The sequence below is a fragment of the Moschus berezovskii genome, chromosome 13 (genome assembly GCF_049115385.1).
Source record: "Moschus berezovskii isolate FMDL1 chromosome 13, NW_MosBer_1.0, whole genome shotgun sequence".
NCBI lineage: Eukaryota > Metazoa > Chordata > Mammalia > Artiodactyla > Moschidae > Moschus > Moschus berezovskii.
In genome coordinates, this window is record NC_142472.1 from 40,752,144 (window position 1) to 40,775,480 (window position 23,337).

The 23,337-nt window shown below is 33.7% G+C and overlaps 1 protein-coding gene across 2 annotated transcripts in view; it reads left to right on the top strand.

The window, feature by feature from the left end:
* The window catches only part of DACH1 (dachshund family transcription factor 1), a 477,975-nt gene that overhangs the window by 327,452 nt on the left and 127,186 nt on the right, over positions 1–23,337 (top strand). For both annotated transcript variants that reach the window (XM_055426443.2, XM_088842679.1), the window contains 2 exons: positions 14,838–14,973; positions 16,851–16,985. In XM_055426443.2, the coding sequence (XP_055282418.2) occupies positions 14,838–14,973; positions 16,851–16,985 (271 nt within the window). The remainder of the gene's footprint in view (positions 1–14,837; positions 14,974–16,850; positions 16,986–23,337) is intronic.

A 23,337-nucleotide genomic window follows, 5' to 3' on the forward strand; every position in this document is an offset into this window, starting at 1 on the left:
CAGCAGCAGTCCACTTGGTCAAAGAAAATGGATGCTGAGGCAGTAATATAGGGAGTAGCTTAGCCGAATTCTCATTACCATATAAAGGAATATTATTAAGAGCTAAAAAGAAATGAGCTATCAAGCCATGAAAAGAAACTCAAGTGCATGCTGCTAAGTTAAAGAAGCTAGTTTGAAAAGTTTTCTCACTATATGGTTTCAAGTGTAGGACACACTGGAAAAAGTCAAAACTATGGAGATCTAAAAACAACAGTTCACAACTGTCCAGTCCGTAGATGAGAACCAGTACATGACCTGTTAGGAACCTGGCCACACAGGAGGAGGTGAGTGGTGGCAAGTTAACAAGGCTTTATCTGTATTTACAGTCACTCCCCATCACTCATGTTACTGCCTGATCTCAGGAATACAAACTGGGGGCTCCCACCTATTCTGCATTATAGCCAGCTGTATATTTACTTCATTACATATAACAATGTAATAATAATAAACATAAAGTACAGAATAAATGTAATGTGCTTGAATCATTCCCAAACTATCTCCAACCCCATCCGTGGAAAAATCGTCTTCCACAGAACTGGTCTCTGGTGCTAAAATGTTGAATATCACTGCTAAAAATATCAGTGGTGGCTAATGGTTGGGAGCAGGGGATGAATAGAGAAAGGGGAGTTATTATGGCTATGGAAATACCCTGTGTGATACTGTGATGATTTTAAGGTATTATGCATTTTATACAGGTCTCATTATTACTTACGTAAAAAGTTGAGTATTATGCAAATAGGATTTTTTTTTACATAATAGTGGCTCTGTAAACAAAGAGGAATGGAATCCCTGTCTCTTATGTTTCCTGCATTGGCAGGTGAGTTCTTTACCACTAGCGCCACCTGAGAAGCCCCAAAGATGGGCTTATATTCCTTCTGTAATTTTCAGAAGTACCCTTACCAGAGAAAAATAACAAATATCATAGGAGACCCAGATGAACTAATAAAACATCCTTTCTTGAGAGAATGCCAATGAATGCTACATTGTTAATAGTCAAAGAACTGAGAAGAGAACTTTTTCAAATCCTGAGTGACTTTTAACTACTAGATAATTTGTTAATCACAGTATCAATTCAACTTACAATCATTTCTGGTAATAGTTATTACTGAAAACTTAGCATTCTTATCGCCTCACTCATTTGAAACAGTGTTTAGAAAATTCTCATTATACATATTAATTAAAATTATTTTAGAGGAAATTTTTATTTTCCGCAAAGAAAATGTTTAACTCTTACGTCACATCAAATAGTGTGGGGCCAAGTGGATAATTAGAATATAGCCTACAATTTGGTTGCCTGAAAATATTCTAAATATAAAGGCCAATTAAAAGTGAAATGTTAAATAACAAAAAATATTTACCTGTATTGAAAAAAAAAAAGATAAAACAAGAAAAAATAGGGATCATCCCTATATGGGAATGTGCTAGTTACATTTTTTGATAGTAGTGATAAGAATTAAACTTAAAATTCAACCTAAATAAAAATGACAATAAGAATTTATTGAACAGAAGAGAAGAAAAAACACAGCTCTTAGTGATACATATGGATATATTTTAATTGTTATCCTTGCCTAATAATTACAAGAACCACAATGATTTTCTCACAAATTTATTTTTGAAAATGTAGGTACTGGTACAAGCACTAGAATAGGGCCTACAAACTGCTGAACTTGAGTAAATCTACCCTGCTGCCAATTTTTCTAATGGACTATGAATTAAGAATGACAACATTTTTAAATGGTTGGGAAAAAAATCAAAAGAAGAAAACTCTTTTATAACACATGAATATCATATGCAATTCAAATTTTGGTATCCATAAATAAATTTTTTGTAATGCAGACACATGCCAATTTACATAATGTCCATGACTACTTTCACATACAGGGGCAGAGTTAAATAAAATATTTGCCAACCCGCCCGTTACAGAAAAAAATGGCCAATCCTTGAGTTTTGTTTAGCTCAAACCCATGTGAATCTTCAGCTGTGGTTAATTGAGGCAGCACAAATTAAACTCCTAAACACTATAGAGCAATAGGACTTGGCATTGAAAGAAAAGAATAAAAGCATTAAGGGAAAGAAAATTACATAGGTGAGGACAGTTTCAATATGACATGGTTATTTGCTTTAAATGAAAGCCTCCAAGACAGAGTCTGCTAAAGTATCGAATTTAGATTTTCTCTGGTTGATTGTCTTGGACTACTGTAAATATTAGTGTGATACTTTGAGGAGGGAGGAAAAGGATATATGATGTTTACACACTAGTAATTCTACATTAAATCCCTAATAGCTAAATGTCTGTAAGATTATATCAAATTACTACAAGTTCTGATTTGGTCTATTATGTATCGGATTGAAATCCATGTATGTTTACTGTATAACATTCACAGAACATGAAGAGTAGAGGCTTTGAATGTTAAGTTGAGTTCAGTTGCTCAGTCGTGTCTGACTCTTTGCGACCCCAAGGACTGCAGCACACCATGCCTCCCTGTCCATCACCAACTCCCGGAGCATACTCAAACTCATGCCCATTTAGTCGGTAATGCCATCCAACCATCTCATCCTCTGTCGTCCCCTTCTCCTCCCTCTTTCAATCTTTCCCAGCATCAAGGTCTTTTCAAATGAGTCAGCTCTTCACAACATGTGGCCAAAGTATTGGAGTTTCAGCTTCAACATCCGTCCTTCCAATGAATATTCAGGACTGATTTCCTTTAGGATGGATGGGTTGGATTTCCTTGCAGTCCAAGGGACTCTCAAGAGTCTTTTCCAACACAATAGTTCAAAAACATCAATTCTTCAGTGCTCAACTTTCTTTATAGTCCAGCTCTCACATCCATACATAACCACTGGAAAAACCATAGCCTTGACTAGAAGGACCTTGGTTGGCAAAGTACTGTCTATGCTTTTTAATATGCTGTCTAGGCTGGTCATAACTTTTCTTCCAAGGAGTAAGCATCTTTTAATTTCATGGCTGCAGTCACCATCTGCAGTGATTTTGGAGTCCCAAAAAATAAAGTCAGCCACTGTTTCCACTGTTTCCCCATCTATTTCCCATGAAGTGATGGGACCTGATGCCATGATCATTGTTTTCTGAATGTTGAGCTTTAAGCCAACTTTTTCACTCTCCTCTTTCACTTTCATCAAGAGGCTCTTTAATTCTTCTTCACTTTCTGCCATAAGGGTGCGGTCATCTGCATATCTGAGGTTATTGATATTTCTCCCAGCAATCTTGATTCCAGCTTGTACTTCTTCCAGTCCAGCGTTTCTCATGATGTACTCTGCATATAAGTTAAATAAGCAGGGTGACAATATATAGCCTTGATGTACTTCTTTTCCTATTTGGAACCAGTCTGTTGTTCCATGTACAGTTCTAACTGTTGCTTCCTGACCTGCCTACAGATTTCTCAAGAGGCAGGTCAGGTGGTCTGGTATTCCCATTTCTTTCAGAATTTTCCACAGTTTGTTGTGATCCACATAGTCAAAGGCTTTGGCATAGTCAATAAAGCAGAAATAGATGTTTTTCTGGAACTCCCTTGCTTTTTCGATGATCCAGTGGATGTTGGCAATTTGATCTCTGGTTCCTCTGCCTTTTCTAAATCCAGCTTGGACATCTGGAATTTCACAGTTCACGTACTGTTGAACCCTGGCTTGGAGAATTTTGAGCATTACTTTACTAGCATGGGAGATGAGTGAAGTTTCACAATAGTTTGAGCATTCTTTGTTATTTCCATTCTTTGGAATTGAAATGAAAACTGACCTTTTCCAGTCCTGTGGCCACTGCTGAGTTTTCCAATTTTGCTGGCATATTGATTGCAACACTTTCACAGCATCATCTTTCAGGATTTGAAATAGCTCAACTGGAATTCCATCACCTCCATTAGCTTCCTAAGACCCACTTGACTTCACATTCCAGGATGTCTGGCTCTAGGTGAGTGATCACACCATTGTGATTATCTGGGTCTTGAAGATCTTTTTTGTACAGTTTTTCTGTGTATTTTTGCCAATTCTTCTTAATATCTTCTGCTTCTGTTAGGTCCATACCATTTCTGTCCTTTATTTATGGAGCCCATCTTTGCATGAAATGTTCCCTTCCTATCTCTAATTTTCTTGAAGTGAGTGAAGTCGCTCAGTCGTGTCAGACTCTTTGCGACCCCATGGACTGTAGCCCACCAGGATCCTCCATCCATGGAATTTTCTAGGCAAGAGTACTGGAGTGGGTTGCCATTTCCTTTTCCAGGGGATCTTCCCGACCCGGGGATCGAACCCAGGTCTTCCGGATTGCGGGCAGATGCTTTACCGTCTGAGCCACCAGGGAGAGATCTCTAATTTATTGAAGAGTTCTCTAGTCTTGGAATGTTAGATGTTTTGTAATCCAACTTCCCCCATGATGGAGAAATCATTCCTGCATACTCTCTACCCATTTTTATATATCTATTTTGTAAAAGGCCTATTCTGTTTTCAGCAAATTTAAGAGTGATGGAGTTATTCATTGATTAAAATAAATTTTCATCTCAATAGCTTCTACTTATATGTTTTTTCTTAAAAAAAATGTCTACTGATTATTCTGTTTTCTACCATTTAAATATTTAAGTTCTCTATTATATATAGTACCTATGGTATTTCCTTCTTCCAGACCAAATTTTCTAATTTCTTCTGACAAATTTTCATCCAGCCTCATGATTGACTTTCTTTTTTTTTTCAAATCAGCACCCACCACACCACCCCTTCCTGCATAATGTTTTAGTAGTGAACCCACAGAAAAGAGACCAAACTAACTTAAAATGTAGCTTGTACAATACTTTATAAATTTAGTCATATTTTATAACTTTTTGTTAGTTGAATGTATGACTCAGTAAATTTCGTGGATTTTGATGTGAAATTCAACTAATTTAATTCTTTATCTTTTGCTTGTATTAGGAATTTACATTTATCTATATTAATTTTTTCCAGTCTATTGATTTAGGCTCTTTAGATGCTCTTTAGTGTTAATATTCCAAACTATCATATTAGCTATTTATACCACCTTTGTATCATTTCCAAATTGTAAAAGGATGTATTACTTGTATTGCCTTAAATCACTGAGGAAAACAAACAGTATAAATCAAGAGATCAATTCCTCTTGTCATTAGAGGATTCCTAATAGGCTGAAATGCTCTACTCATTGATTCTCTTCGAGAATCATTCATCAAGTAACCCCCAATTCCCCTGAATGAATCGATATTTTTCTCACTTTTATTTAATAAATTCACAATGGTATTGTAAGGATTTTTTTTAATGGTTTTTGCTGAAATATAAAACAAATTTAAAGAAAGGCAATGTATTTTAGTAGTTTAAAATATGGATGTTGGAGAAAGACTCCTTGGTTTATATTCCAGCTCTGCCATCTCCTAGTCTTATGACTTTGTAAAAGTCATTTAACGTCCCTATCTTTGTTTACTCTTCTGTACAATGGGGATTATTATATTTCTGCCTCATCAGGTTGTCATAATGAGTAAGTTGGTATTTATAAAATCATTAGACTCCTTTCTACAGTGACATTATCTTCACCTTATTTCTAGTTTATTTTCTTCCAATGTATTCACAATCATCTGTTTAAAAATAAGTTCATAATTTTATATTGAACCTGTGACAATTTTTGAAATACACTTGCAATAATGTAATAATACCTCTCTCTCTCTCACTCCCTTTTTCTTGTTTAGTTCTCACATAACAACAGTAGTGTAGTTTGCTTTTGGGGGTTGGTAGTTCAGTAATACGCAAAGCAGACTTTTAAATGCATTTTTTATATCACTTTTCTTTAATGATAATATAGAATTGTTTTGAGACATTTGGCAACATTCAAATTATTCTACATTACTGAATAAACATCTTTCCTCATGTGCCATATTACAGTATTTTTCTGAGAACATAAAATCTGACTTAATTTTAATTAATTTTCTCGACCAGTCTGCTGTTGTGTGTGGGGTGTGTGTGAGAGAAAGAGAACTTAGAGACAGTTTAGGATATTCTCATTTAAATAACCAAACACTGAAAATTTCTATATACAGTGTGTAAATTTTCCATTCTGTAATATCTTTTCTAAACAGGTCCCTAAAATGCTATATCAGTAAATAATACTTTACTTGCATAAAGTTCAAAATGTTTAAAGATTATAAAAACTGGAACCAGAGTAACTGGATTCACAAAGTAGATTAAAAAAACTTACAGTAATGTCATTTACCTAATTTGCTTTTGAGTACAGAATAGTTTATTTTGGAGCAACCATAAATAACTCTAGATGTATGGATCACTTTTATACATCATTTTTGCTAAAAAAAAAAAAAACTATTTTGCATAAATTTTACTTGGATTTTGAAAAGCAGTTATATACGTTCCCTTAATGTTTATTTGGGCATTGATATTAAATATGAAACGGGGGTGCTAACAAGGAAGAGAAAGTATTGAAATAAAACTACAACTTAGGATGCCATATATCAATGTATTAAAATACAAGACATGTTTATATACATGAGTGCATAATAATGCTAAAATATAAACTCATTGTTCACTGTTGAAGAATTCTAGGGAACTAAATCTTTTAAAAGACAAAAAAAAAAAAGGTTTAAATAAAGGATAAAGGGGTAGAATGAAGCATTTCCCTGCCTTCCTCATACAGACTGTCCCTTAGGATAACACAATAATGCACAAGAGAAACCTTCTATTCATAGAAATCTTCTAGCAAATACATGAGTATGGAATGATATATTTCAAATTTATCAAATCGCACACCCTAATGAAGTGATGAATCTAGGCCATGATTATTAGTGCTGATTGTCATCGTAAAATGTAACCAAGCAGACACTCTGCACTTCTGGTAGAGGCATACACCACCATCTATGAATTACTCTTGCTCCCCTATCAACTTGAATCAAGCATCCAGATGTACTTATACCAGAAATTCAGAGAATGGAGGAACAGAGTCGAATTAGACCCATCAAGGAACTGTGAGAAGTTCATAGAGGTGGTGGCCTTTTAGGACATACACAGTGTCTTAACTAGATAAAAAGTTGACTTTAAGCATTCGGCATGAGCAGAGAGATGCCAATTAATGGGTGACTTACCTTTTCATCCTTCCTATCTTCCTTCTATTTGACCTACTTGACTTATCCTTTAATTAAGATGATAATATTTTTTATTGCATAAGACTGAGGTATAACTTTTGAGTCAAGAGTGCCTTCTGCTGCTCAAAGTGACTGTAGGAATTTGTTTTACCAAATAGTAATCTTGAAAGTTTCCAGACTGCCTGAATTCTTATACATATGGAAAAAAATAGTTCCCTATCAACACTGAATAAGTTTGAAGAGACAGTAGGAGAATAAAGTTAGTTAAACATAAAGTTGTTTATGATTACACTCAATTGCCTTACCATTTTCCTATTTCCATTTCCCAACTCATAAGCAAAATTGAGTATTTCTTGAGAATCATCATCAAAATAACTAAAAAGAGCTATGTAAATATCCTTTGAAGCCTCAGTTTAGAAGTCTGAGTTGGAGTTTTGATGATGGCTGCCTGATCTTCTACTAGATGCATGTATATTGGAATTGTTTGTTATGTCTTCCAGAAGTATTTTTTAACGTTTTCCTGAATGTGGAATCCCAATCTTATTATTTATCCTTTCTGTTAACTTTTCCAGAAGGAGAGAATTTGTATATCACAATCAGTGTAAATTATTCGGATTTCACTAAGAGTATTTACTCACTGATGGTATATACTTCATGAGAGAAAGGAGTTTTGTTGGTTTTGATTATTTACACATAACCAGACCCTAGAACACTGGTGTACATTAAGTGTTCAGTGACTAACCTCTAAATGAATGAAGTCTGAGTTGTCTTAAAGCTCAGGAGTTTAGGTTCTAAAAAATGCTAATCAACTTCAATTTTGTAACGTAATAGTTGTATGAAGATAAATTTAACATTCCTTCTTCCCAATTCTATAACATACTCAATAAGGGAATTGCTAGCTGAAAAAGTGATGAAAATGAAGATAATTAAAATGAGAGCAGTATAAAGTAAAGTTAAATGAAATAACCCTTTAGAGAAATGAGCTGTGATTATTTAATCTTATGCTAAGAAAATATTTTAAGTTGATAAAATAGAATGCACTTTGTGATGGAGATGAGGCAGTATTTTTTAATGTTTAATTAATCAAATGTGTAATATTGAACAGATTATATTTTTAATTTAATTTTTACTTTAATTTTTATTGACATACAGTTGATTTAAAGTCTGCTGTGTTTCAGGTATACAGTAAAGTGATTCAACTCTACATATATATGTATGTATATATTCAGCTATATATATGTGTGTGTTTGTATATTTTTCTGATTCTTTTTTCTTATACGTTATTACAAAATTTTGAGTATAGTTCCCTGTGCTATATGGTAGGTTCTTTTTGGCTATCTGTTTTATATATAGTAGTGTGTGTATATTAATCCCAAACTACTTTTTATTTTAGCATTTTAGAATTCATTGTTTTAAACTCCACCTTTGATTGTGAATTGTAGTACAGACCAATACTTCTTGTTCTACACAGAAGCAATAAATGCAGCTTTTCCTTTATGTTATTCTGTTACCATTAGTTTATTAGTATGACCTTTTTTTTTCCAGTGAGAGTGTATTCCTCTTAAATTTTCATTTATTATTGTGGCTAGTTTTATAAAGATAGAACACTGGAAAAGATTGTGTTGTATTGATTGGTGGAGCTATGATGCAGGACTATAAAGCAGTGTGTTGAAGTATTAAATTAAATATTCTTCCTCTTTGTCCTACTTCAGGGCCATCTTGGAGGTTAAAGGGTCTCACACAAATGAAATGATAAATTCAGTTTACATAGTTTCCCTATAGACATTGAACTGCTTCTTTCTTATTATGTCTGAATAAAACTCATTATCTATTTTGTTTCAGTAATAATTATGAGATTCTCCCCTAAGCAATTCTTTACTGTCTCCATTATTCTCCATCTTATAGCATACTCTGGAAAGGCAAGCATATAAATATGATAAAAGAATTAAGCTGTTGAAATAAATTAATTTATTGTACAACAATGTAGTCAAATCTTACTTGCTCAATGGATTTTACTTTAATGAAATTCTTCAAAGAATAATACATCATGTTCCAAAGATTGAAATTATACATTAAGTAAAATGACTGAATATGTTGTGTCTCAGTTTATAGAAACTTTCAATTAAAAATACTTAAGCTTTAAAAGCATAAAATTTGCATAAATTAAAATATTTCTTTAAGTAAAAGTATTAAATATTGTCTTTGCATCCTTTGTTCCTAGACAAAAAAAGCAATTAAAGTAAAAATAAGCTAAAGCTATAATAAATACTACAATTTCACCTATGTTGCCTAAGCCTTAAATTATGTTTTAAGATGTGTTTTACATTGAGATTTTAATCCAGCTTATTTTTTACTTAGTTTATTGTATGACTTTTAGAGTGTTATGAATGTGTCAGTGAATAAATGAATAATGCATGAATGAAAAGAATCATCCAAGAAAACTTTTACAATTAAATACATTGACTAATGAAATAATTGTTTACCCCATGTGGAAAATAAGTAACTCTTCAATGACACAACCATTGTACTAAAGTTTTGTACATTAACTATTTTAGTACTTTATGAGCTAAATATCTCAGGAAAAAAAAATCAGTTTCTCACGCTTTCCATTAGTGCCACTGAGAAATCTCTTATGACAGGAAAACTCATACTTGCAAAATGATTTTAAAGGGGTTGATATATTCCAAGATCTCACTTTACCTCTGTTTGGCCAAACACATGCCACTGAAAATATGATCAGTTACATAGTTATTAGAAGGAATATTAAAATGCTTGGATGGATAAACATTTACATGAGTGAAGTTTTGAATAAAATATAATGGCTAATTTAGAAAATATTATCTGTATAAAAATATAATAATGCTTTTTGTGTAATATATACCATGTATGTCTGCATAATCTAATTGTTAAGATTTAGATGTAGTATTGGTGGCTCAGAGGTTAAAGCATCTGCCTCCAATGCGGGAGACCCGGGTTCGATCCCTGGGTCGGGAAGATCCCCTGGAGAAGGAAATGGTAACCCACTCCAGTATTCTTGCCTGGAGAATCCCATGGACGGAGAAGCCTGGTAGGCTACAGTCCACGGGGTCGCAAAGAGTTGGACACGACTGAGCGACTGAACGGAACGGAATGGAGAAATTAGCTTAAAACTTAGACAAACTTAGGTACCTCTTTATTAGAGAAATCAAGGTTAGAGTCTATATAGTGTATATCTGGTCATGTGTGCAATTAACTACAGCATGGATTATTTATACAGACTAAAAAGGAATTCTATACAGTTTTATAAATCCATACTTTATAATAAATACACAGATACTCCAAAAATGACACAAACTCCAGCCTTTGAGTGCTACACAGATGCCAGTTACCCTTTGATTTGTGATTTCAGAGATTTGATGTGAATTGTATTGCCTTTTTAAAATTAAAAATTATGGTTCAGTTCAGTTCAGTCACTCAGTCCTGTCCACCTCTTTGCAATCCCATGGACTGCAACACTCTAGGCTTCCCTGTCCATCACCAACTCCTGGAGCTTACTCAAACTCATGTCCATTGAGTCGGTGATGCCATCCAACCATCTCATCTTCTGTCATCCCCTTGTCCTCCTGTCTTCAATATTTCCCAGCATCAGGGTCTTTCCACTGAGTCAGTTCTTCCTATCAGGTGGCCCAAATATTGGAGCTTCAGCATCAGTCCTTCCAATGAATATTCAGGGTTGATTTCCTATAAGATTGACTGGTTTTATCTCCTTGCAGTCCAAGGGACTGTCAAGAGTCTTTTCCAACACCACAGTTCAAAAGTATCAACTCTTTCATGCTCAGTCTTCTTTATGGTCCAACTCTCACATCCATACATGACTACTGGAAAACCATAGCCTTGACGATACAGACCTTTGTTGGCAAAGTAATATCTCTGCTTTTTAATATGCTGTCTAGGTTAGTCATAGCTTTTCTTCCAAGGAGCAAGTGTCTTTTAATTTCATGGCTGCAGTCACCATCTGCAGTGACTTTGGAGCCCAAGAAAATTAAGTCACTGTTTCCATTGTCTCCCCATCTATTTGCTATGAAGTGATGGGACCAGATGCCATGATCTTCGTTTTTTGAATGTTGAGTTTTAAGCTTGCTTTTTCACTCTCTTTCACTTTCATCAAGCTCTTTAGTTCCTCTTCGCTTTCTGTCCTAAGAATGGTGTCATCTATATATCTGAAGTTATTGGTATTTTTCCTGGCAATCTTGATTCCAGCTTGCGCTTCATCCAGTCCAGTATTTCTCATGATGTCCTCTGCATATAAGTTAAATAAGCGTGGTGACAATGTACAAACTTGACATACTCCTTTCCCAATTTGCAACCAGTCTCTTGTTCCATGTCTGGCTCTAAATGTTGCTTCTTGACCTGCGAACGGATTTCTCAGGAGGCAGGTAAAGTGGTCTGATATTCTTATCTCTTAAAGAATTTTCCACAGTTTGTTGTGATCCACACAGTCAAAGGCTTTGGCATAGTCAATAAAGCAGAAGTAGATGTTTTTCTGGAACTCTCTTGCTTTTTTTCCATTATCCAACGGATGTTGGCATTTTGATCTCTGCTTCCTCTGCCTTTTCTAAATCCAACTTGAACATTTGGCATTCATGGCTCATGTACTGTTGAAACATGGCTTGGATAATTTTGAGCATTATGTGCAAATGAATACAGTCAGAAAGAAAAAAGATAAACTATTAATACATGCAACAACCTGAATGAATCTAAGAAACATTTTGTTGTGTAAAAAAGGCAGACATGAAAAATTAGGTACTATATGAGCTAATTTTTGTGAAATCTAGAACCAGTGATAGAACTCAGAAAGCAGTTGCTTATTGGGATGGGAGAAATGGGTTGGAAAGGGGCATGGGAATCTTTCTTGGTTATGGAAATTGTCGAGAGCTCGACAAAACTCATCAGACTGAACACATAATAAGGTCATAGTTTGAAGCTGTTTTATGTTTAACTTAAAGGTGAAGGTTAAGAAGAAAGATTTATAATCTCAGTTGATTTTAAATTATAATTAGAAGATGGGCAGTAACTTTTAGCATCCAAATGTGGGTTCTCCATTCTTTTAAATTATATATGTTCATGTTTCTTAGAAATTTAGGTCATTTGTCTGCAATGTGACCTATAGAATTTAGACTACTTAGAAGCATAACTTGTTTGATTTATTTAGTTTTGAGAAAAATAACTGATAATTGTGTTCATTTTTCATGTTGAGACATAGATTTTAAAAATATGCATTGCAGCTATAAAGATTAGACTTTAGTTGACTTTTCCCCCCCTTTTTTCCTTTTCTTTACAATATTCTTTGACCTGGCAAATTCTTTGTTGTAAAGTTTCTTATGCGATTATTTTTTATTCTACAGAATACATACTGAGAAACAGTTTTATGTTTAGATTTTGGAAGAGGGCTTGGTATTTTTGAGCGTTATTTTCTTTTTATTTGTATGATCCTCAAGAATGAAGCCTTAGTGTAACTTTGAAGATGATTATTGCCAATGTGTAGGATTGAAAAATTAAAAGTGTATGAGCCAAGTAATGCTCAGTCTTGGATATATGTTAAAATCACCTGGAGAGCCTTAAAAAATATTGGTTTTTGGACCCCAGAGCAGATGCAGGGTAAATGCACACACCAGGTGGCCTAAAATAACAAATTTATACCCTCATATTTTTGTAGTCTAGAAGTCTGAAAACAAGGTGTCAGCAGTACCACACTTCCTCTGAGATTCTGGGTAGAATCCTTCCTTGAGTCTCCAAAGATCCTGATAGTGGCTAGCAAGTTTTGGCAATCTTTGGTTTGCAGCTGCAGAGGTCAGATCTCTACCTCATCTTCACATGATGTTTTTCCTTCTTCACAGTTTTTCTCTCTTTCACATTTTCCCCATATCTTCACAATGTCCTCTTGTGAAGACATCAGTCATGTTTGATGGAAAAGCCACACTATTTTAGTATGGCCTCATTGCAATTAATTTCATCTGCAAAGACCCTGTTGCCAAATGCTCACATTCATAAGTATCCATAGGTCAGGACTTCAGTCATTCTGAGGGGACACAATTCAACTCATATAAGCCAGAATCTCAGGGAGTAAAGCTCAGGCATAGTCATGTTGAGGAACTTCCCAGCTGATGCTAATGGAAAGTAGAATTGCAAACCATCACTGGGCTAAATGAATTTTTGAGAATGAAGACAGGCATTATTCTTCCTCTGTTAGTACAAAGACTTAAGCTTGTCTGTTTTCTACATTACATTAGCCTTTGATATTTTGAAAAGAGCCTCCTATAGGCTGATTTCATTTTTGGTTATTTTTTGGTTTCAAACAGTCTGCTTTTATTTCATGTTTGCATTTTTGCACTCTAATTAGGAATATTTGCTTATTATTTATTATGTATCATGTATCAGTTGACTTGTAGACTTCCAAATGTTTATGAATTATTGAAAAGTGTTCTTCAAGGACAGTGTGTGTTCATATCTGAAGGTATAAATATCGCTTTGCTCAAAGAAGCAAATGTTAACAAATGAGTATTTTATTTATTAATCTGTAAATCCATTTATAATAGCTCATTGGAGACAGTTATACAACAGATTGGGTTGGCCAAAAATTTGTTTGGGTTTTTCAGTAAGATGCAACAGGGGAAAAAAAAAAAAAAAAAATCAGAAAAACAGAATGAACTTTTTGGCCAACCCAATATTTGCACCTTGGTCTCATTGGGAAGGTGCAGGGTTTGGGTAAGATATGGAGTGCGACCTGAGTGTGAACATAGGACAGGATCAGGAAATATAATACCACGTTTCCCTGGGATATACCTAATACATTATTCATGAATTTTCACTAATATATTTGTTGGTTGCATTGAAGTTAGGAGTCTGAAAATTACCAGAATCAAAATTATTCAAATGTTAAATAATAATATATTTCCATGGTCCCTTAAAATGTGACTGCCCAAGTATATCAAGAGAAGTCCCATAATGAAATAGCCATTAACAGCTCCTCTGGTATTATTTTGATGATGTCACTATGATAATTTGTGTGTTAAATGATCCTAGACACTTGCTGAATCAATAGACTCTATGTATTAGGGTTTTTTATAATGATAATTGTCTAGAATGAAAACTTGCTTTGTTCTGTTAATTCTTTTTTGTCTAATGGTTCTAAACTGGATGTCTTTTTTGACCTCTATTTTTATCCAAAGAGGGGATTAACATTTGTCATTACTACAGTGGTGTTCACCTATTTCTTTTCTATTCTTTTCTTAGACTTATGGTTGTTGGTAGGGAGGAAGGAAAAGATAGGTAGTTTGGGATGAACATATACACAGTGCTTGCTATATTTAAAATGGATAACCAACGAGAACCTACTGTATAGCACATGGAACTCTGCTCAATGTTATGTGGCAGCCTGAATGGGAGGGGGATTTGGAGAAGGATGGATACGTGTATATGTATGGCTGAATCCTTTTGCTATTCACCTGAAACTAGCATAACATTGCTCTTCAGCTGTATCCCAATACAAAATAAAAGTTTAAAAAATTTTTTAAATAAATAAAATGTTTTCTATTCCAGTTAAATGTTGATGGAAAAATGATTTGTCTTCACATTTCTGTAGAATTAAGAAAAACCAAAATTCCTCAAGCAAGGGTCCAATGTATTCACCTCTTTTCTTCCCCCCACCCTCCCCTGGCGGTATAGGAGCGTGTTCCCGACAGCCCGTCACCTGCCCCCTCCCTGGAGGAGGGCCGAAGGCCTGGCAGCCACCCATCATCACACCGCAGCAGCAGTGTGTCCAGCTCTCCAGCGCGGACTGAGAGCTCCTCGGACAGAATTCGTAGGTGTCATTCTTCCACTTGTCACCATTTTAAACTTTATTAGGTGCAGCTGGCTTTTCTAATCAAAATACCCTCATTCTGAAGAGATCTCAGATGTATCATGTTCTGAATCTCTGTAGCAATAGCCATCTCTCAAAATTATGTTTCCCAGTTTGCAATAGCATGAGGTATGGTAGTACATTAACAATTCTGATATAAACTCCCTCTTTTTGATGCCACACATAAAGATTTGAGCTATGAAACAGAGAAAGTAAGTAACCTTCTAGATTAGTTTCTGAAGTAAACGCCTCCAACTCTCAAATATCTAGTATCCAAATATACTGTGTATGATTTATTCCTCTTCATTCCTTCAATCCCATCCTTGCCAGTTTTTTAAAATTTACTAATTTTTAAACTTCATCCTTACATTGACAAAGAGGGATAAAAGAGATTCAAAATAACTATATTGAAAAAACGCATTTCATAATCATTCAGATGACCAATAAATTGAGGAGTTTGAAATTGGTCAAATTTTAGGATTTGAATTAGTAACAGTCAATAATGCATGTTATCTTCACATGTTATTATTATAAAAATCTAAAAAGTAGGTTCATACTTTATTTTTTGATCACATTTTCAGATATTTAATCCTTGTCCTCATGATCAAGAAATTTAAGAGTAAAGTGTGGGTTGTTGCTAATTGCTTAATCATGTCTGACTCTGAAAACCCATGAACTGTAACCCGCCAGGCTCCTCTGTCCATTGGATTCTCCAAGCAGAAATATTGGAGTGGGTTGCATGCCCTTCTCCAAATTATTCTACTTATTTTTAAAATGTATTTTTTTCAGTGAAAGTAAGGTTTTATGGAATGTCTTTTCTTCAAAATTTTTCACAAAACCAAGATTTTCATGGGCAATTTATTAAGAAATGTATTGATTAGATTGAGATCATAAGGGTGTTTGGTCGCCTGCTTTATACTGTCAGTAGTGACAGGTTACTCTTAATAATTCAAGAAAAAAATTATTGTTTTTAGTCATTCAACCATTTAATAGATAATAATGGGCAGTTTTATTTTTAAATTTGAGTTCAAAATCAAATTTTAAAGAAGTACTTTGATATCTCTTAAACTTAGGTTTTGTCTCCTAGGCTGTGTGTGTGCATGCTCAGTTGCTTCAGTCATTTCCAATACTTTGTGACCCCATGGACTATAGCCCTTCAGGATACTCTGTCTATGAAAACTGCAGTGGGTGGCCACTTCCTCCCCCAGGGAATCTTCCCAATCCAGGGATCAAACCTCCATCTCTTGCATCTCCTGCGTTGCAGGCAGATTCTTTACCTCTGAGCCACTGGGGAAGCCCATTGACTAGAATAGAATATGAATATTGAATTTCAGTGCTATTTCAGTGCCTTAACTTGTTGAAAACTCTATTTGCCCTCTCATGCCTCTAAAACTATTCTAAATTATATTTTAACTTTATAGACTTAGGGTGTTCTAGCTTTAAGAATGTAGGTTTTGCAGTTACAGAAGGTTATTTTTGCAGTTAAAGAAAGCTCAGGAGAGGATGTGTTACATTAGGTAAAGCCTGAATAGTTCATTGGTAATGGTTATAGTGATATGACCACTCAAAAGTATTCTAGACATTAAAAAATATACCTATTTTATGAGATAAATAGAGGATAAAATAGTTTCATTTTCAATATATTTTCATTTCTGTTTGTTCTTAAGAATTATCATAGTTATCAGTCCTCATGGTGTTCAACTTAGAGGTAGATTATAATTTTGAAGTTAGACCATGATATTTTATTTATTTCTGATTCCAAAAGAACTTAAATAGGTTATTTGAATATTGTGTATTATGGTGTTTTATTCTTTTATCTTTTGTTTCGGGCTTGACAGCTGTCCATCAGAATGGGTTGTCCATGAACCAGATGCTGATGGGTTTATCACCAAACATAATCCCTGGGCCCAAAGAGGGAGATTTGGCTGGTCATGACATGGGACATGAGTCGAAAAGGATGCATATTGAAAAAGGTAATACATGATTATGAGGTCTGTTTTTCCTGCTCAACATATGAACTAGGTTTTAATCACAGAATAAAGTATATTTCTAAATTATATTATAAGATGGTATATAAACATTTTAAAAGCCTACAATATTAACATTAAGTAAAAATTAAGTCTACTCAACAAAAAAAAGAAATATGAATGAAGACCTGGTGTGATTCTCTTAAACAACAGGTAAGTGTTCGTTTTTTTCCCAGTACATTTTAAAAAAGAGAATTTTTTTGTTTTAATTGTTATCTCTCAATTCCTGAAGGTCTAGTTTGTCTTCCTCCATGCCTTCAGGTTCTGTTGTCCTTTTACTTAGCATATTAGAGCAAGTACAATATACAAAGGATTACTATGAGTATTTTTTGGAATAAAAGAGATGGTCATTTGGTCAATCAAGAAATATAGTGAAGATTATCAACCAATGTACTAGTATTGTTGTTCAGTCACTAAGTTGTATCTGACTCTTTGTGACCCCTTGGACTGCAGCAGGCCAGGCCTCTCTGTCTCCCAGAGTTTTCCCAAGTTCATGTCCATTGAGTCGGTGATGCCATCCAACCATATCATCCTCTGCCGCCCTCTTTTCCTCCTGCCTTCATTCTTTCCCAGCATCATGGTCTTTTCCAATGTACTAGTGCTGCTAAGTCGCTTCAGTCATGTCCGACTCCGTGCAACCCCATAAATGGCAACCCACTCGGCTCCCCTGTCCCTGGGATTCTCCAGGCAAGAACACTGGAGTGGGTTGCCATTTCCTTCTCCAATGCATGAAAGTGAAGTCACTCAGTTGTGGCCGACTCTTAGCAACCCCATGGACTGCAGCCTACCAGGCTCCTCCATCCATGGGATTTTCAGGCAAGAGTACTGGAGTGGGGTGCCATTGCCTTCTCCGAAAGTACTAGTAGTTGCTTCTAAAGTGCATGCAACAGATAAGTCCAGATAGTGCAAAGCTATGAACATTTTCTATTTATATTTGATTTGTGCCAGTGTGACTTGTTTCCATTGGCAAACATTTGTCTTTTCATGCCCTACTTCATGAAATACTTTCATGAAGAATTGAAATATTATTTTAACATGCATTTTGAAAATTTATGCTGTTGGATGCAAATTCATGTTTTCGAATGGTAAATTTAAATTAGGACAATTAGCGCCTTGCCATATATTTATCATCTTAATTTAATACTTTTAAATTTTAATAATAACATAGACTGTATAATTTGATATATTTTTTTATATGAATATCAAATAATCAGTGTTATGGAATGGATTACTTCTTTGGAAACAATTTATTGCTCAAAAGGCACAATTAATTGATATCAAAAAGGAAAATGAATGCAATTGGACATTTAAATAATAGAAAGAAATGTTTACAGAAAGACTAAGTTAAGGTGGGAGACCTTTTTTCTTCAAAAATAATTATTCACCAAAAATAAAAATGCTTACACAATCATGTTATACTTTTCCACATGAATACAGTTCATCTGAAACCTCAGGGATAAAGAAAACAATATTTACATAAATTAAGTTATCTGTATTATGCAATTAATGATAAAATGATCATCTTTACTAGGTTCTAATATATCAAAATGCAGGCATTATTGAGAGCAGCATTAAGACAATTTCTAATTATTAATTTTGAAATTCACTACCAACTATTATCACTAAGCTGAGTGGAATATATACAAGTACATAAGTGGGTCAGACTGTCTCTAAATGTCTAATTCTAATCTTTCTGTGAGTTCTTCTTCAACAATGAAGAAGAATGATATATGGAATGCATTATGTATATTTGACATGTGTTTTTATATTTAATGAAAAAATCATTTGTGAAAATCTACAGTAATAAATTTTTCATAGGGGATTTAAGTTTTAAGTAAGAATGGTTAACCATTCTCCACTAACGTCTTGCGATAGAATGAAACTCTACAGAAAAAGTTTTTGGTGACTCTTTTCACAGTTTTCTCATAGATGCTACATAGCTAGTTTCATTTGAAATGCATGAGAGATGTTTTATAGCATATAGTGGATATCAGTATATTAGTGATTAATTCTCTTTCAGAATCTTGGTGAAGCAAGTATGGGAATGAAATAATAAAGCTCAGAGGTGGTAGGTAAGAGACCACTAAAGGCATGATCAGCAATGTGACTGAATCAATGGGTCCCCCTGGAATTTTTGGTGGGGAGCTTTCTACAAATCTCATGTTTCAAGTTGAGTTGAACTACACTTTTTTGAAACGGTTTCTTTTTTCAGGAATCATGAGTTGTATCTGCCTATCTGTTCATCATCTGTCTATATACCTATCATCTATTTGTTATTATTATTTTGCCATTATAGAGCCCTTCCTGAGATACCAAACTAGATTTTTTTAGGGATCCTACTGCTGGTTTTCCTGTGTGCCTGTCCCTTAAATTTTCATTACAACATTTGCCTTGTTATTCGGAAGTTCGTTTTTCATTGGTCTGCTTCCAGTACTACATTGTAAATTCCGAGGAGTCATGTATGTACTGCATTTGCTTGAAAAGGACTAGACAGTCTATTATGTGAATGCATATTTATCTGAGCTGAATTGCTAAAAGATTCTAAGAGATGGTGAAGGTAAGTTAAAATAACTGTGAAGATGAAAGGCAAAAGGTGGAATCATGGAACCTTTAGAATATACATGTGTATGAAGCAGTAGCATATTCTGGCTATGAATATACACGAAAACTTTTTCTATATCACTATAATCTTATCACGTTAAGTTTTTAAATTGTTTTGCTCTCAGAATAAAGACCTTGATCATAACCCAACAGTCTTTCAATATCTGAGTGCATATTTTATTTTAAAAAGTACATTTTATTTTAATATTTGCCCTAGGGATGTGAAGCTACCATTAAATTCTTAATTTCAAATATAATTATGGGATCATGGACATTGTAATGGACATTGTAATCGACATTGATACTCTTATAGTAAGAGTTTTATTATATGATGCTCATCTTTTGTATATATGTCATCTCTTTATTTTTCAGCATACTGAATTATTATTAAATATTCATAGGCTTTCTAGATTGATAGGGTCTACTAAATTAAAAATTGTTTTTTTTTTATGACTACATTAATCACGTGCCTTGTACTCGCCCTGTAACTTTCTTACTACACATATCTGTATTAAAACAAGTGACTTCATTTAGAGACATTTGTAGAGAAATTAATTATATGCTTGTGTCATTTTAGGCTTGAACTTCTTAAATGAAATTTGCTGCTCACCACTTTAAATCATCCAAAAGATAATAATTCTTAAGAAAACATTGATGTTAAAAATAGATACCAAAATTAATTTGGGTGCTGAGAATCACCATGGTCTAAAATCTTAATCATCGGTAACTTTTAAGCATTTTAAAATCATCTTAATATTAAAAAGTTATTGACTTTATTCTATTAGACAGAATATTTGTCACCGTTAGTTGAAGGATCAGTGGCTATACAGGCATTAGAATTCAAAGTAATAAATGCTAAGTAAACTCTCTCCCTAGTTTTTAAAATAAAAACACTCTAAAGGGTTTTTGAATCCAGGAAGAGTTTAATTAGAATACATTCAAAATATAAATATGAAAAAACAAGTTAGTGTATCAAGAAGTAATAGACATACATTATTTCAATGATCCTAAGTGTTAAGAGAAATGATTTTAATAGTATGAACTTTGATTTAAATTAGGGGTTTATCAAAGATATGTCCTGAGGAAATCTTCGACACAGCTGGTAGCCTCATAAACAGTTTTATGTCTTCTAACTTTTCCAAACATACTCCAAGTTCTCTAGAGTTTCTGGATTTTGAAAAACATTGCTGATTTTTACCCTCAGTCTAAAATTAGTGAAATAGATTGGACTAATTGATGCTTTCTTTTTTTTTTCTTTTTGCAGCTTTCTTTTTTTTTAACTGAAGTATAGTTGTTTTACAATGTGTTAGTTTCTTGTGTATGACAAAGTAATTCTGCTTTATATATATATGAAACAATGAAATAATTACATATATATGTAGTATATTTCTCAGATACTTTTCCACTATAGATTTTTATAAAATACTGACTATAGTTTCCTGTGCTATATAGTAGGACCTTGTTGCTTATCTATTTTATATAAACTAGTATATATCTGTTATTCCCCAAATCCTGATTTATCCTTCCTCCAACCTTTTCCCTTTTAGTAACCATAAGTTTGTTTTCTATAGTCTATGAGTCTGTTTCTGTTTTTTAAATAAATTCATTAGTATCATTGTTTTTTAGATCCACATATAAGTGATACCATATTTATCTTTCTGTCTGGCTTACTTCACTCAATATGATCTCTAAGTCCATCCATGTTCTACAAATGATATTATTTCATTCTTTTTATGGTCGAATAATATTCCATTGTAAGGGCTTCCCTGGTGGCTCAGGGGTAAAGAATCTGAAAGGTAATTCTGGGTTTGATCCCTGGGTCAGGAAGATCCTTGGAGGAGGAAATGGAAACCCACTGCAGTATTCTTGCCTAAAAAAAATCCCATGGACAGAGGAGCCTGGTTGGCTGCCGTCCACAGGGTCCCAAAGAGTCATACACGACTTAGCACTAAACAGCAGGTATTCCATTGTATATATGTACCATATCTTTATCCATTCCTCTGTTGATGTGCATGTAGGTTGCTTCCATGTCTGGGCTATTGTAATAGTGCTGTTAGGAACAATGGGTTTATGCATCTTTTCAAGTGAGCTTGTTTCTGAATATATGCCCAGGGCATTGAAATTATATAAACAGGCTCTCTGTTTCTTTATGCTGCATCTCTCTCTTTATTCCCCCCAAATCTGTCACTGGTGCTGATTTTCAGTGATAACTCTCTCATGCATAATTCGTTCCCTGGTTTATCAAATTGTTTGAATTGTTATTTCCAAAACATTTTTGAGCATGTTTCATACCATGCATATAATTCCCTATGCACATTTTTATTATTTTGAAATCTGTAATTTTTCATCTTCCAAAAAGTAAATGTTTGCTACACATTAGATATTATATGCTACAGTATTAGCTTTTTTTCCCCAATTATAGAAAAAGTGAGCACATATAATTGGAACTAAGTCCTGAATACTTAATTTACATTAGTGTATTTCAGTCTTGGATTAAATAAACTAAAATGATATAATCAATAGGTAAATATTTACTGCATGTCAGATATGTGAAATGAAATACAAAATATAGATATAATACAAAATATATAAATACAAAATTCAGATATATGAAATACAAAATCTCCCTTTCTTTTTTCTCTTTCTGCTACAATTTCACAAAATTTTTATTCGTATATATTCTAATTTCCCCTATAATTGAGGCTTTTCCCTTTATTTGTTTTCAAAAAAATATGAAAAGTTTCTTTCGCTAGTGTACTTAGTCATTCAGTCTTGTCAGATTCTTTGTGACCCCAGTGACTTCTGCCATTTTAGAAGCAGGAATAATTTAAGATGAAGCTAGAAACACAGGGGATTTGCTTCAGGCCATAAAACATTTCTTTTGTCACATATTCTTTTGTTGTGTATTTTTCATGGGCGTTGTTCAAGATTTCCAATGGTTAACAGACTTGTTTGGAAGGTTCTCATTCTGATATTCTGAATTTGAGGACAGAGCATTAGAGCCAATGAAGTAGTTAGCAAAATAGATATGTTGAAATATCCTGTTATTAATGTTATATTCTTAGCATACAACCTTGTGGACCATTTTCCTACACAACCTCTTTTTTAAATGACTACCATCACTTTTCTCCTGTTTGTAGAAATTAATTTTTTGAAATATATTTCCTTTTGCACATTTTTCATTACTTAAAAAATTCTAATTTTTGGATTATCTTCAAAAATGACTTTCTATTTTGAATTCTAGATTGACATTATACAAATTAATTTAAAGTAAATATCACACACATATATGAAAAATCTGAACCCAGTAGTATTTCATCTGACTATATAGACCTGCATGGAGTGAAAAGCCCTTTTCTTAGGAAATTTCCATATTTTGGTAATGCTATGTGGGCCACTTGTAAAATTAACTACCTCAATGTTACCTAGAGTAAAATTTACATCTTCCAGGAATTTATTATTGCATAATTAATATGAACTTTACTAAAAGAAATAGGATTTTTCATGATGAAGACGTCAGTTGCTTCTCCAGGACATTCATAACTTAAGGTTTAGGTAACTTTTATGGATACTCAGAAAGTTCAAATATATTACTACTTGCAGATAATTTTCATGAATCAGATGCCAAAGCAATTGATTAGAGAGTATTAATATTTATTTTTGGATACATTATAAATAATAATGTACATTTATAATA